We start from the raw sequence: 16,158 nt of genomic DNA, 5'->3' as shown, positions 1-16,158 counted from the left end.
GGTCCTTTCCAACCCAAACCAGTTTGTGATTGTAATGCAGAGAGCATTTTCTGTATAATGTTGCTGTTTTTTCTTCATAGTCGCTTGATGGCGTTAAAAAGAATGGGAATTGTCAAAGACTATGAGGTAGGATTCTGTCTGCACTGAAACAGCCTTGCATTTTCCCTGTGTGAGGACCACTTCTGATGAACTGATGTGTGTTTGGTTTCTTCCTGCAGAAAATCCGTACCTTTACGGTTGCAGTCGTAGGTGTAGGTGGAGTTGGCAGTGTGACTGCTGAAATGCTGACACGGTGTGGCATTGGTAAGGTAATGAGAGCTTTCTTCCTCTGCTTCTGTACAGTAGGTGGACCAGCCATCTTCATAAAGAACTAGATTTGATTTCACTCAGTTGATTTTGCCCAAATAAAAGAGTACTAAAGAAAGCACTCAAGAATAGTACTTGTGTAAGCATCACTGGTAGAGTCTGTATTTTCCTTATGCTAGTAAAATTGATTTACTTAGGGCTTAATCCTTGGTCATGTGGATGATTCTTGTCTGGATGCTTATCTTCGTGCTCTTATGTGAGTCCATCTGTCTAACCTTCGTGCTGGATTATTGAACAAGGAAAATAAAGAAGGGGATAACTCACATAGAAGATAAAGTCTTATGAGAACACAAGTTGATAGATATGAAGTTGGAATGTGGTAGATGTAGAAATGGTATTTTTGTCACAAATATTAGTTTATCATGTGGCACTTGGAGCTAAAAATTTAGTAGCAATTAAAAATAATTTGATGTGTGTTTCAAGAACCTCCAGAGTTAACAGGATTTTTCTTTAAGGAAGGAATCTTGGGAATGGCTTAGATGTTTGTATTTCCAGGCAAATCCTGACCATATACTCTTAGAACTTCAGGAAGTTTCTTAATACAGAGGTGATGCAATTTTTGATTGCAAAGTTTATTCTCCCTTCCTGTGAAGGAGCATTTCCTGAAGACCAGCATCTTGGGCATAGAAAAGGACATTGGACAGTTGATTCAGAGTTTATAATAACCAACATGTCTGTCTATTATGTAGGTACTTTAAGTGAATTGTTTTTGAAGAACTATTTGCCAGGACAAGCAAAAGAAATGATTTATTTCTATTTAATGCCATAACAGCAAGTAGGAATGTGATAACAGAGGTGATGCTGTTCATGTAGATAATCTGTTGAATATTCCTAGTTCAGATCAAATGAACAGATTGCTTTTTAAGAATGGTTTTCATGACTCAGTCAGTTAGTTTCTGGTGAATGTTACTTGAATTCAGTCTTTCACATACTTACAATCTTAGCGGCTTTTGTATGCGAACTGAATGGGACTGTGGAAGTGGGGGTTGTTGGGTTGGGGGTGGTTTTGTTATTGGTTTTAGAATGAGTTTTGTCATTTAAAATGCCTTGCCATAATGCTCTGGTTGCACAGTGTTTGTGTTATCATATGTGGATCTCCAATCTTTATTGTAGCTGCTTCTGTTTGATTATGACAAAGTGGAATTGGCAAACATGAACAGACTCTTCTTCCAACCTCATCAAGCTGGATTAAGTAAAGTGCAAGCAGCAGAGCATACTTTGAGGTATGACTTAGAGAAGTGGGTATCAAAATTTATTTACCCAGGATACTGCTCCAGAAAACTGATGTTTCACTCTTAATCACTTGCAAAGTAGCATGATCTCATTTGGAAATTTGCGTATAACATAGCTGTGGGAATGGTTGGTACTTTATGGACATTTTTATACTGGCCAAAACCTTAATGTGAGTTTGCTTTTTAAATATGGCTAAGTCTGCTCAGAAGTTTGGTATAAACTCTGTCACTTCAGTGTTGTGGGGCTTTTCTCATCTAATCTGTGAGATATTGATAAGTATGAATATATTCCAGATGTCAGACTGGAAGTTAGGAGGTAGAATGCAAGTTATTATATTTATTGATATTGGCTCTTATTATTTTCTCCATAAGGAATATTAATCCTGATGTTCAATTTGAAGTACATAACTACAACATCACAACACTGGACAACTTTGAACACTTCATGGATAGAATAAGGTAAAATCTCTCCACAAAAGCTTATTGATAACTTCTGCTGGTGTGTGGTTCTGTACAGCCTGACTTTTGTTGCGTGGGGTTTTTGATTTAATGGCTTCCAATTGAAAACCAGTGGGAAATATGTCTATATGAAGACATTCCTGCCTAGATCTTTTCTTTGGAGTTGGCACTTATTTCACAGAATCACAGAATGGTTTGTGTTGGAAAAGACCTTAAGATCACCCAGTTCCAACCCTTCCACTAGAGCACGTTGCTCCAAGACCCTGCATCCAACCTGGCCTTGAACACTGCCAGGGACGGGGCAGCCCCAGCTTCTCTGGGCACCCTGTGCCAGTGCCTCAGCACACTCATAGGGAAGAACTTCTGCCTTAGATCCAACCTGACCTTCTCCTGTTTCAGTCTGAACCTATCATCCCTTATCCTGTCACTACAGTCCCTGATGAAGAGTCTCTCTCCAGCATCCCTGTAGCCCCTTCAGACACTGGAAGCTGCTGTAAGGTCTCCACGCAGCTTCTCTTCTCCAGGCTGAACAGCCCCAATGTTCTCAGCCTGCCTCGATAAAGGAGGTGCTGCAGCCCCTGAGCATCTTCATGGCCTCCTCTGGACTTGCTCCAACAGCTCCATGTCCTTCTTATGTTGAGGACACCCGTGGGAAGCTGCTGTAAGGTCTCCCCGCATCTTCTCTTCTCCAGGCTGAACAGCCCCAATGTTCTCAGCCTGCCTCGATAAAGGAGGTGCTGCAGCCCCTGAGCATCTTCATGGCCTCCTCTGGACTTGCTCCAACAGCTCCATGTCCTTCTTATGTTGAGGACACCAGGACTGCACACAGTGCTGCAAGTGTGGTCTACTGTTACACTGTAGTTATATTTTATATTACTAGATCTTTAGATTTCCAACCAAAGCTGCAGGTCTTACTGGCTTTTCCCAGTACAGAAAACAGATCAGATCATATTTTGGTTGCTCTGGAGTAGTTTCAGCTACGCTTTATAGAATGAAGAATTAGTGGATCTCACAGAGAAGTTCTGAGATAACTTTTCCCATTTGCAGTTACATTGTGCATGTACAGTTCTCCAGTACTTTATACTGGAGTACATATTGTATAAAGCTGCTTTCATTCTAAAATGCACATATATTTAAATCCCACCTTCAGCACGCTGTTGTTTCTCCTGTAGTTATAAGCTGCTAGTTGTGTCCTGTTCTGAATTTGCACAGGTTTTGTTTGATACACAATTCCCATGTGCTTCTGTGCTCCGAAGCAGCATGTGGATTGCCACGCTGGCATTTTGTTCTGCCAGCAAGTTCACACAAACTTCTGATGCTTATTTCAGGAACGGGGCACTAGAGGAGGGGAAGCCTGTGGATCTTGTTCTGAGCTGCGTGGACAACTTTGAAGCTCGCATGGCGATTAACACGGTAAGGCCATTGAGGGCATGAGCTTGTGGAAGTCTCTTTTTTCCTATAAGTAATGTTAGGAAATGTGGGGACTAGAGAAAAGACAGGGACTTATCAAAATGTTCTAAGAAGTTTCCTCCTGGGTTTAAGGAAACAGAATCTGAGCTTTTACCCTGTTCTCATAAAACACGTTTTATGTGCATAAATATAACTGTAGACCTTTAAGTTTCTAAGTTTCTAGCAGCCAATGGTTAGTAAGAGAGTTAAGTGTTGTAAGCCCTCTCCATCTTTCCAAATTATTCTATTTATATAAAGGTATGATCAAAGCCTGGGATGTTAGAGCTTTCAAACTTTTTAAAGACTGTGTATAGCTAATTGTATACTTCATGTCACTTCTTGTATACTTGTATATAAAAGTGTCTTTAGGCTGCATGCCTAATCAAACTATGTTTATAGTAGCAGCAGAGTATATGCCAAGTGCATGTTTTCTGTTATCCTTTGGCTTACACGATCCATAAATTGCATGCACCGAAGGTCCACAGATACACTTTGTAATAGTAGTTTGTGCAATGAGATTCTGTAGCATGCTGGTAACAGGATCACTAATGCCCATAGTCATTCAAGAATGTCAGGTCTTCAGGAAAGCACAAAGGACATACATGAACATACGAAGGGCGTGTCCATCCTGAGGGCAGCTTTAAGTTGTCCTTTGACTGACAAATAATTTCTGCTCTACTTTTTTTCTGATTGTAGCCTTTTTGTCTTAAAGCAGGAAGATCAATGTGTTTAACCCCTCTCAATTTACACTGTTTTGTGTGTGGTTTTGTTTTGGTATTTCTGCATTTTTAAGGCCTGCAATGAACTTGGACAAATCTGGATGGAATCTGGAGTGAGTGAAAATGCAGTGTCAGGACACATACAGCTGATCATACCTGGGGAATCAGCATGTTTTGCGGTATGCAGTGCTCTGCTGAGCTGCTTGTTTGGCTCTTAAAGCAGGGCTGGGAACGTGAAGATGAGCTGGCTAGTGATTGTGATCCTGGCACAGGGGGTAGTTTAAAATCTTGTGTGATCTGGGGGGAGGTTTTAATACTTCTTCTAAAACTTCCTTTCTTTCCCCTCAGTGTGCTCCTCCACTCGTAGTTGCTGCAAATATTGATGAGAAAACACTAAAACGAGAAGGAGTTTGTGCAGCGAGTCTCCCTACAACTATGGGTGTTGTGGCAGGAATTCTTGTACAAAATGTTCTCAAGTAAGTGACCGAGTTGTTGCTATTCAGTGTTCAGCAAAAGGAGAGAAAGAAGCCTTTCTTGAAAGAAAGAAGCCTTTTTTGAGCAAGCTGGTCCAGTTGGAGATGTCCCTGCCTGTGGCAGAGGGTTAGAACTAGGTGATCTTAAGGTTCTTTCCAGCCCAAACTATCCTGTGATTCTGTGATGGTGCACTGTGTCTTACATGGTCTCTGAGAACAGGATTTTATTTAACTGGTTTTAGCTTAGTTTGGTTTTTTCAGTTGTCAAAAAATTTCTAGTTACAAATAATAGAAGTACTGTTTGCAGGTGTGCCTACAGAAGTCAAAGCTCCATTTTCAGCTTTCTGAAAGCTTCCGTGCAGAAAAGCATTATATAAAACTGCATAGCAGCACGTGTTTTTCTCTAATGAAGAATGCAGACATTGCAGTTTCATTTATATCACGGAATTACAGACAGGTTTGGGTTGGAAGGGGCCTTAAGATCATCCAGTTCCAACCCCCTGCCATGGGCAGGGACACCTTACACTAGACGATGTCACCCAAGACTCTGTCCAACCTGGCCTTGAATACTGAGGGGCAGGATCCACTCCCTCGACCTGCTGCTCACGCTGCTTTTGATGCAGCCCAGCACATGGTGGGGGGTTTCTGGGCTCAAGCACACACTGAAGCAGCTCATGTTCAGTTTCTCATTGACCAACACCCCCAAGTCCTCCTCAGTCTGCTCTGAATCTCTTCTCTGCCCAATATGTAGCTGTGCCTGGGATTGTCCCGACCCAGGTGTAGGACCTTGCACTTAGGTTGGTTGAACTCCATGAGGCTGGCATTGGCCACCTCTCAAGGGGTCCAGGTTTGTATGTTTATTTCCATTGCAGCTTTGACCCTCCAGTAAAGATGGTTAAGCTGGTTCTGATTCACTGTTGAAAACTCCCTCATTGTAATACAGGGCAACTGAGTGTTTGAAGCAGTGGATTAAGGCAGAGGAGAAAACTTCTCATGTGCTACTCTAAACATACTTTCTGTGAGACTGCAATTGACCTGTTCTCACACTTACATCAGAAGAGCCCTGGGTTCTATGTTGATGCAGTTATCCCATTGTCAGGTGACTACAGCTTATTTCAAGACAATTACAGTAACTCTTTACAACTTCACTAGTGTGAAAGTGTATTCTTAAAGTTCTTTGAGGAAAAAGGATCCCTTGAGCAACTGAATTTGTTTATAAGGGCCTGCTTTCTCTGTGTTTCTAGGTACCTGTTAAACTTCGGTACTGTGAGTTACTATCTCGGTTACAACGCAATGCAGGATTTCTTTCCAACTATGTCTATGAAGCCAAACCCACAATGTAGTGACCAAAATTGCAGGAAACAGCAAGAAAATTATAAGGTAAAAATGGTTGGTTGGTTTGTTGTGGTTTGCTTTTTGTTTTCTCTCCTTACTTAAAGTCTTAAGAACAAAGCACGCTCCAGATCTGTAGCAGAAGAAAACTTCAGCAGCCTTGTCTTCAGATGGTTGCATGTGTTTCTAAAGGCACAGTACTTAGAATTATCTCAAAGCAAAGGGGAGGCAGAACTGACATTCAGTTAAATAATATTTTCTTCTACAGTGATTACTCAACCTTTCTGGCAGTCATGGTTTTGAGTGTTAATGGGTTTGGGTTTTTCCCTTGTAGGTATTCTGCCTTTTTATGCCCCACGAAGTTCTAAATAGTGACCACATACCTTAAATAGTAGAAGGAGTGTTAATATTAGATATGCTTTTTCTTGCTGTTGTTAGACTACTACATATATTATGGTTTTTATCCTTTTGTGGTTTTCCTTCAGAAAAAAGCAGCTGCACAACCAAAACAAGAAGTAATTGAACAGCAAGAGGAAATAGTACATGAAGACAATGACTGGGGTACGTATTCAACCGTAGGCTAAACCATGTTCCCAGTATGGAGATTCAGTTAAACTCTCTGGTTTGGGTAACACACTGCAGCATACATGGACTCCTTATGTTACCAGCTTTTGTAACTTACACTGTGTAGCTCCTGCTGGCTTTTCACAGGATTTGACAGTAACATTACCACAACTCAGTGGTGTATTTTTAGTGTAACATGCAGGTTTTAGCCTCAAAATGTAACAGCTGTTTGAATAAGAAACTTTGTCAGGAGATAGTCTGAAGCTATGAAAGGTGTGCGAAGATTTTACTCACTGTGTAACTAAGTATGTAACTAAAGAGCATTGTTATTCCCATACCCAGTGTGCTGAACCATCCCCTGGATCTTTACGTTCCTCTCAGGGCTTTAAGTTAGAAAGATTGCCTTAAGGAATGGTGTGTTTTATATAACCATTTCAAGAATGGATATATACATTCTGTTTATTACATGATACAGAAAATAATCTTAGCTCACATTGGGAGAAGTGCGCTCACAGTAAGATTTAAATGGAAAGGAGAAGGAAGTGCTGTAGGAGAGGTACCATTCTCGTCCATAAATTTTAATACATTTTGAAGGGAAGATATTTTGTATTGATCATGGAACAGAGAAGTTGGAATCAAAGATCTTTCTCCTTTTATTTTTTTTTACTCTTTTGGGAAAGTCTCTGCTCTTTTCCTCTCACTGTGGTAACTTAGTGCTTGAAGAACTTGTTCTTCTAACTGTTAATGGAGTTCTCAATTCGTTTTAATGCAAAGGTATTGAATTAGTATCAGAAACTTCAGAAGATGAGCTGAAGGCTGCATCTGGCCCGGTTCCTGAGCTTCCCGAGGGCATTACTGTAGCATACACTATCCCAAACAAGGTAATGTATGTATACTGTATGCATTTTTGAAATATGTCTGGTAGATTAGATTTCTAATAAGCAGCCAGTCTGGTTACCCTTTAAACCTACACTAAAACTCCATTTGGAACAATCCCAGTGCAGCTGTACCTCAGTGCATCCCATTAGTGCTTTCTGTGGTCCAGGTTTGTGCTTCTGTAGAAGATACTTAAGGATGGATGTCAGTGTGACTGTAGTTTTGAGGTGACAGGAATGAATGTATTTGGGGAGTGGGGGGAAGGAAAATGTGAATTTCTCAGTTGATATTTTGGTGACTAATTGATTTTTACCATATTTATCTTGTAAAAGCTGTGTGTAGTCAAAGAGCAATTCATATGCCTGGGGAACACAGAATCTGTGATTGCAGCCAGAACACTCTTAACTCCCTGTCAGAACAGTTTACAATTTAAACTGACAATTACTTAGGCCTAATGCTGCAATTGAGAAGTAAAGCTTATTTGTGGGGGGCTTTTTGTTTGCTACTCTTGATGCCAGCATTTTCTTCCTGTTCCTAATAGGAAGAGAATTTGGTAACTGAGGAAGCAGTAGCAGAATCTGAAGAAAGCCTAGAAGAACTCATGGCCAAAATGAGAAACATGTAGCAAGTATTAAGTACAACTCTGGGGAGTCTGGATTCACACTGGATTATGAGAAGACCACACTTTTTTTTCCTCCTTTTTTACCTCCACTGAAGCGTATCTTTGCATTTCTAATGAAATGGAACTGTTACAGGGGCAGGAAGGAGATGCAGTTACATTGTACATAGGGAGCTGTGCTACTGTAAACTGTAATTTCTAAGCACTCCTAGTGTCCAGCTACTCAGTAGGAAATAAAAAGAGATGGACAAACTAATGAAGAAGTTCTTCCCTGTGAGGGTGCTGAGGCGCTGGCACAGGGTGCCCAGAGAACCTGTGGCTGCCCCATCTCTGGCAGTGTTCAAGGCCAGCTTGGACACAGGGGCTTGGAGCAACCTGCCCTAGTGTGAGGTGTCCCTGCTTGTGGCACGGGGTTGGAACTGGGTGAGCTTTAAGGCCCCTTCAACCCAAACCATTCCATGCTTCTATGAAACTCATAAAAGCAAGCACAGCACGATACATGCACCATCATGTGGTGAGAACAGAACATAGTATAAGACAAGTGGAAGATGAGATCTGCTGGAGAGCACTGGGTAGGCCAAGGGCAGATAGTACCTCACTCATACTGCTGCTCCTGATTTTCCAGGCACTTGTACTTGGTTGTTGCTCACTGGACTCTGTATTCTTGGCATGGATCGTGCTGTGACTATTTATCTGAGTAAATAGAACATTTCAGCCTTTTCATCCACTTTATATATTGCTAGAATGGAATTTTTTTAAACTACCCTGGGTTTATCAATGTTTTACTACTGCTTGTTCTTAAATAGCTGCCTGTATGTTTTGTATGGGATAATGCTTTCAGTGCACTGCAACAAGGCGAAGTCTCTAGTTAGTAGTAACTATACTAGCAAACTGGGTATTACCATTGCCACTACTTCAGCTGGCAGATGCTTTTTTGGACACAATCTATAAGAATTACCAGCACCACTGGAGAGAACAGGAGATGTTGTCTATCTCTTTGAAAATCTCCCTAGTTTTGTTGGTTATTTAAAGTTCAGCTGTAATTCTGATCCATCCCCATCATATGGGCTATATTAAGGAATACACTTCAGCTGAGTTTGCATAGGAAGGCTTCTAAAATTAGATGCTCTAAACTTCATTTAGTATTGCAAGTATCTTCAGTGGAGTAGCTGAGCTATTGTATTTGTTATGTAAATAACATTAGTACAGCCATAGTACCTTTAAATTATCACCTGTTAAACTGACCTGTAAATGTACATCCTGCACAACTGGAAGTATCCATTTCAACTATTTGAGTTACTGTGGGTGTCAGATCCAGAATTTGATCATTATTGAGATTTAGAGAACATCAGTTGCGTTATAAAACACGTATTTCCACCTTGGGCTCTTCAGAAACTACCCTTCCACAGTGTGATGCAGCCAACACAGAACCAGGTTGTAATTAACGGTAGTAGTATCCAACCAGCATGTAAAAGGAGAGCAATGCTGTGCAGGTGCTTCTGGTCCTTAATTAAAAATAGTTTGATTTCTAAGCACTGCTTATAAACTTCAATATCTGTTTCCTCCACAGTTGACACTAGGTCTTATATACATAAAAGTCATCCATGAAAGTGGTGAGGGAGGTTTTGGCTGTGGAGCGTTAAACTGTTAAATGGAAGTGGGGTTTTGGATTGATTCCAGTTCTGAAGCAAGCAGATTTTAGAAATGAACTGTAAACAGGGATAGGAAGCAGAATGATGATATCATTAACAAGGTACATGCTTGAATCTGTGTCACTTAGTCTACATTAGCTTGATGTAAGTCTCATGTTAAGTGTTACTGTCATTCCTGTGTGACTTTACCTTTCTGTTCGGAGCAATGAAGTGAAGCCTGGCTCTGGAGATCCTGAGGCCAATGGTTGACTCGCTTCTACAAGAGCTCAGTTAATCTTGCCTCTTCATTGTTTGCTGGCACGACTGCTACACACAACTGACACCTTTACAAGAGGCAAGCATTTACCATTATACTTCATAGAGAGTTTTATGAGCAAAGTAATACACTCTGTATGCTCGCTTACAGAGTGTGCAGGGTGGTTCTCGTGTTACTTTCAGCTTGTGTATACAAGAACTTGAAATAATTAGAAAACACATTAAGATGACTGTATGTGCCAATGGTTAAAACGATTTAAAAATAAACAGCATCAAAGAAAAAGCAGTTTCAAGGAATTTTTTAGATTAAAAAGACATTTACAAGTGTAATCTACTCTGATTATAAAACATGAAGGAAGATCTCTGACTTCTTTTATTATGAACTAACAAATTAAAGCATTTTGCAATGGTTTAGCCCGGCTTTGTTTATTTGGCAATTGTATAAATGAAGCTTTCTGTTTTTACAGTCATCATGACTCTTACTGACATGTTGATACTGACTCTATGATTAAATCTCCATTGAAACTGGTGATGCTCTGTTAAGGTGGAGTTTTCTACATAGAAGCATCATTTGGCATACACCAGATACACAAGTTGCTTTTTAAAGTCCATGAGGCACAACTGCAAATACATGGACAACTGTCTCAAGAGCACTGTGACTAGAGCTGCATCAGCTCATGGCCAACATGCAGCATGCAAGACCCTCCACCATTACTCATGGTCCTGTTTTACTTCCTGTAGAAGGTTTTCTTCGGGTTGACAGCTAAAGCATGTTGTTTCCTCACCATCTTTGCTAACGGAGCATGGATGGTTGGGATCTGCTACTTTTTAGGGACTGATTTTTCTCCTAAAATCAAGCCTGCAACCTGTGAGTGAGTTGGAAAGAAGTCACTCAAGGGAAGAATTGTGACAGTTCAGAACTGAAAATCACTAAATGGGGCAAGCCTGATCCTTTCTAGACCTCCAGTGCTGTATGTTCTCATTGAAGATAACGTTAAGGAAAACTATTTAGGAGAACAAGATACATCATTACACATTTTAAAATCAGAAGAGGTGACAACCTTGAGCAGATGTCTGCTAATTCCCAGCACTGGCTTTGGAGGAGGGAACTGCCAACTCTGAGCAGAGCAGGCAACAGAAACCCCCACAAGCTGAGAAGGTTGAGGTTTTGGGGGGTGGGGTGGTTTGTGTGTTCTTTTTTACCTTTTTCTCTTTTCCTTCTCTTTAGTAACAATCCTGAAAAGAACTTCCCAATTTCCAGAACTTCTCAAGGGGACTGGAATAGAGGGGAAAAACTCCTGCTTTGATTAAAAAACCATTTTCTGAAGTAAGGATTAAATACCCAGAGAGCTATTACAAAGTGTCAGCTGCTGTTGCTGTACTGTAATACTTCCAAGAGCTATTTGGGATTTTTTCAACTACATCTTAACCTCTAGAATCAGATTTGGGTTGTATATTTGTTCCATCAGGTTTATATACTGTTTCCTTTGCTAAGTTACACCCTTACCAAAATGTTAAACTCCTTCTAACCAGAACAAGGGCTGAAATGGGTTATAGTTAACTGCTTTAAAAGGGAGAAAATACCATGGAAGGGAAGTACCATTCCAAGGTGATGGTCACTTGCATTTTTCAATCAAATTTAGATCAAATAGATGTTTAAATCAGTTGCCACTAAAACATTATAGTCAAGTTTCAATTAATTTTTCACTTACGTTTAATAAAAAAAGTCGTCTTTTTAGTATGTATTTAAATTGATTCATGGATTGATGCTGGAGAGGGACTCTTCATCAGGGCCTATAGTGATAGGACAAGGGGTGATGGGTTCAAACTGAAACAGGGGAAGTTCAGGTTAGATCTAAGGCAGAAGTTCTTCCCTGTGAGGGTGCTGAGGCGCTGGCACAGGGTGCCCAGAGAAGCTGTGGCTGCCCCATCCCTGGCAGTTGTCAAGGCAGGTTGGACACAGGGGCTTGGAGCAACCTGCTCTAGTGTGAGGTGTCCCTGCCTGTGGCAGGGGGGTGGAACTGGGTGAGCTTTAAGGTCCCTTCCATCCCAAACAAGTTTGGGATTCTATGACTGAATTGGAATGAACAGACTTCTAACTGATTCTTCCAGCTGACCAGGGTATTAAGAAATACAGCAGGCAGGTAGATTTGATTAGCATCTTTTTATCTGATGGAAATCTATTTTGCATTACTAAGTTTTTCCAACTAATACAAATATTCTTGTATTTTACGGGATTCTATGAGATTAAATAGCAAAAGAATTGCTAAAGGGTTAACAACAGGGAATCAGGTTATCATCATCATTATTCTGGTTCCTCACTGCAAGTATTTTTACTGGACAAAGCTGAATCTGACAACAGCTTTAGCTGTAGATGAGGGTATATTTAGATATTAGCTGCCCAAGGAAACCAGTTATTTTTGGAGAAGTCCCTTGAATGTAAGTCTCTTCAAGCTGAAGCCACCCTGCAGGTACAACTTCGGGTGGAATGGTATTTTGACTTATTCAAAATTACTCTCTCTTTAGAAAACTCCTTTAAAAGCTTCTAAAAAGGCAGGAAGGATGGATAAAAACTAAAAATACACAAATCCTCTAAGCCAAGCTCTTCCAACCTAGAAATAAAAACTACTCCATAGAGTATATACAATTGGTTTCACTGATCTTGTTCGAGTCCTGGCACTTAAGCTAAGAGGTAACCAATCCATGGGTTTGGTAGTAGCTCTAACTTCAGCTAGTAACTAATGTGCCTATGTATATACAATGAAGCTCACTTCGTACCATGCAGTCTGCAAAGTTAACCTGGAAGGATTCCAAGCTTCAACATGTGTCTCCTTGTCTTTCATGAAGACAGTGGTCAGTCCCAAAATAGTACATTATTTCAGGAAAAATAGATACTCTTAGTAATTGCATGTCTGCTTTAAAATAGCAACAGAGCCTGCCTTTCCTTGGAGCAGGTTTGTATCACCGTTGTCCATGTTCCAGGAAAATATTGGGTGATAATGCACTTTTTAAGCTGAATGTATCTCCACTTGATGAGTGTCGAGAAGTTGCTTTTCCACCTATCAACAAAGTCTCTGCTTCTTTTATTTCCATAGCTCTTTTGTACAGTTCAGCTGCCTTCTCAAAGTCTCCCCCTTCATAGCTTTGGAGAAGAGTAAAACAAAGTTGAAACAAGCAAATAAAACAGGTCTCTCATTTCATTTAAACTGAAATGCACACCACGCTATTGCCGAAATGTGCTTAAGGCTCTCCACCTGCCTATTAAGTACACAAGACCAGGATGTTTTGTTTCATCCAATAATTCTTATAGTAATTTGCTTTTATAGGGCTAAAGCATATAATCTTACCTAAGCACAGCCAAGTTCTTCAGAGTTTCCCCCACACGAGGATGCATGTGCCCAAAGCTGTCTTCATAAATCTTTAGTGCCCGTTCATAGAGAGGTAAAGCTTCAATCTGCTTTTTCTTTGGGTAGTAGAGAGTTGTTTGTTACAGATGTATATTACACTTGTAATTCTTTTTGCTAACAGATTATCAACACATCCTAGATGCAAAATCATGCATATTTAACCAGAAAGGTGTTTCGAGCTCTTGATACTGTTGACAGATGAGGATAGTAATTGAGATTGCCAGAGCAATTGGTTTGCCTTTGCAAATGCAATCCCCCCCCCTAATATTGTAATAATTGGGGGCTGGACTTCTAGGCAGTTTTGAAAGATCTCAATCCTGAAAGCCTTGGGTTACCAAATGCTCTTTCATTTTACCTGAGGCAGCTTTAATCCTTGTTTAAAATCAGATTTGCATATTGCAGAAATAGAGAAAACAAAATCTACAGCGTGCTCCTAGTGATCTTAAGTAAGGAATGTGGTAAATTGATTTGCTTTTATCAAATTGATTGCATCGCCTTTGAATTTCATATTAGTTGTAGACTAGGAAGTCTACAGCCTTCTCAGATTTTATTATACATAGAATCACAGACTGGTTTGGGTTGGAAAGGACCTTAAGATCATCCAGTTCCAACCCCCCACCATGGGCAGGGACACCTCATGCTAGACCATGTCACTCAAAACTCTGTCCAACCTGCCTTGAACACTGCCAGGGATGGAGCATTCACCACTTCTCTGGGCACCCTGTGCCAGCGTCTCAGCACCCTCACAGGGAAGAACTTCCTCCTTAGAGCCAACTTGAACTTCCCCTGTTTCAGTTTGAACCCATCAGCCCTTGTCCTGTCGCTACAGTCCCTGATGAAAAGTCCCTCTCAAGCATCCTTGTAGCCCCCTTCAGACACTGGAAGGCCTCACTGGACAGAGCCTTGAGCAACATGGTCTAGTGTGAGGTGTCCCTACCCATGGCAGGATGTTAGAACTGGATGATCTTAAGGTCCTTTCCAACCCAAACGATTCTATGAGTCTACGATTCAAAGGGTTGTGTTTCTCTGAGTCAGCAGTGGAGCTGTGTTCCCTCATAGTGTGACAACCCTGTCACTGGCAATGTTGTGTTCTAGACCTACTCTTATAAAACGTAAGACAGGACTAATAAACACGTAAGACATGAAGCACTTACCATCTGACAGTAAAGGACAGCCAGATTGACCAAAGCAGTTGCCACACTGGGGTGTTTTGGGCCGAATGACTTCTGTCGGATTTCAACTGCCAGTTCGTACAGAGGGACAGCCTTGTCAAGTTTTCCCTAGAAACAACGGGGGGGGGGAATGATTCAGTTCTTTTATGACAAAATGGCAACAGTAAAATCTATTTTAAACAAAAACCCTCAGAGAAGATGTAACTGTTTCCAGAATAAAGGTTTAACTTTAGTTAATTCATAGTTATATTCTGCACAGATTGTTTATCATGAATATTGATTAGGACCTGATTTCCCTCAACACTGAGCACATTCAACTCCCAGGTGATGTGTTTCTCATCTATGCCCATTTCTTTCTTTAAGGATGTATATCTTCCCCACAAGTGTGTCACTGAGAAGGCTGCTAAAAAGAATATTCCAGCATACTTTTATCCAAATCATTTTCTCCATTTGTATTTCCTCATCCTACCATAGACGAGAGCAGAGCTCATTTTTTGTCCTGAAGGGCCTTCATTTTACTGGTGACACGGGTATGGGAATGTAGCTGCCTTAACTTTTGGGCAGTTTTCCACATACTGAAGTGGTGTTCACACTAACAGCCATAGTGTCCAGTGCCATTTCAAGTACCTATTGCTTCCCATTTGCCATATTCAGGCTTTGGCTTCTTGACTCTGGTTTCTCTAAAATACCTCTCTCATATTCCAGCTAGTTTTACTGGAGGTTATTTTTCCAGCAAATCTGTTTTCTTCCAAATTCCAATCTGCTCACATATTAACTGGATATACTTCAGAAGTATGTTTAGGCTTCTATTCTTAGCATGCGAATTCTAAGCAATTAAATACCGCAAACTTCCACTGTAATGGTGAGAAATGGCTCCCTGGAATTGCAAAATTAAAATCAAATTTTCTCCTTATTTTTTCAAAGCATCACCAGTTTGAAGACGATCAGTAACTCATCTAGAATAAATACTTACTTATAAATACTTCTCATTTTAGAATCCCAAACTGGTTTGGGTTGGAAAGGACCTTAAAGCTCATCCAGTTCTAAAACCCTGCCATGGGTAGGGACACCTTCCACTAGACCAGGCTGCTCCAAGCCCTGGCCTTGACCACTGCCAGGGATGGGGCAGCCACATCTTCTCTGGGCACCCTGTGCCAGCGCCTCAGCACCCTCACAGGGAAGAACTTCTGCCTTAGATCCAACCTGAACTTCCCCTGTTTCAGTTAGATATAAGGAAGAAAGTCTTTTTCTGCATCTGATTCCTGTCCCTCCTCTTCTTCCAATCTTCTCTGCATTGCTAGTTCACCACAAATTTTAATTTGTGCTACTTTAAACTAGCAAAGAGTGTTCTGATGCAAATACAGAGTGGTTTTGCAGTTCCTAGCAGCATGAAAATTAGAAGCTGAAGTGAGCAGAGAATACGTGACACCGTACTTCATGCATGTAAGAGCAGGAAACAATTATGGAACAAAAACACAGGAACATTTGATCCAAGGGATTATCTTCAAGGACTCTCTTCTCTTTGAAGAATGGCAAAATGTGAAAATATGAAAGAAAACCTTCCTTATCCTCCGAATCTGGTC

General features: G+C 40.7%; 2 protein-coding genes across 2 annotated transcripts in view; one reads left to right on the top strand and one right to left on the bottom strand.

Moving 5' to 3' along the window:
- Positions 1-81: 81 nt before the first annotated feature.
- Positions 82-8,095, top strand: UBA5 (ubiquitin-like modifier activating enzyme 5). The gene is made up of 11 exons (XM_010014541.1): positions 82-126; positions 219-308; positions 1,480-1,589; positions 1,971-2,057; positions 3,386-3,470; positions 4,300-4,404; positions 4,574-4,701; positions 5,943-6,078; positions 6,516-6,591; positions 7,369-7,475; positions 8,012-8,095. The coding sequence occupies exons 1-11, from the start codon at positions 88-90 to the stop codon at positions 8,093-8,095; spliced, it is 1,047 nt and encodes a 348-aa protein (XP_010012843.1). The 5' UTR covers positions 82-87.
- Positions 8,096-12,836: 4,741 nt separating this feature from the next.
- Positions 12,837-16,158, bottom strand: part of NPHP3 (nephronophthisis 3 (adolescent)) — a gene marked incomplete at its 5' end in the record, with an annotated part of 27,621 nt that continues 24,299 nt past the window's right edge. The window contains 3 exons of the mRNA XM_010014542.1: positions 12,837-13,138; positions 13,344-13,459; positions 14,558-14,683. Coding sequence (XP_010012844.1) covers positions 12,958-13,138; positions 13,344-13,459; positions 14,558-14,683 — 423 coding nt within the window. The remainder of the gene's footprint in view (positions 13,139-13,343; positions 13,460-14,557; positions 14,684-16,158) is intronic.

This window comes from Nestor notabilis, unplaced genomic scaffold, assembly GCF_000696875.1.
Source record: "Nestor notabilis isolate BGI_N333 unplaced genomic scaffold, ASM69687v1 scaffold31325, whole genome shotgun sequence".
In the NCBI taxonomy this organism is placed as follows: Eukaryota; Metazoa; Chordata; class Aves; order Psittaciformes; family Psittacidae; genus Nestor; species Nestor notabilis.
This window is presented reverse-complemented; position numbering and strand designations above follow the sequence as displayed.

Coding starts and splice junctions, on each gene's coding strand:
- UBA5 (XM_010014541.1), top strand. CDS start 88: ATGGCGTTAAAAAGAATGGGAATTGTCAAAGACTATGAG. Junction 3,471..4,299: donor CTCGCATGGCGATTAACACG/GTAAGGCCATTG, acceptor TGCATTTTTAAG/GCCTGCAATGAACTTGGACA. Junction 6,079..6,515: donor AACAGCAAGAAAATTATAAG/GTAAAAATGGTT, acceptor GTTTTCCTTCAG/AAAAAAGCAGCTGCACAACC.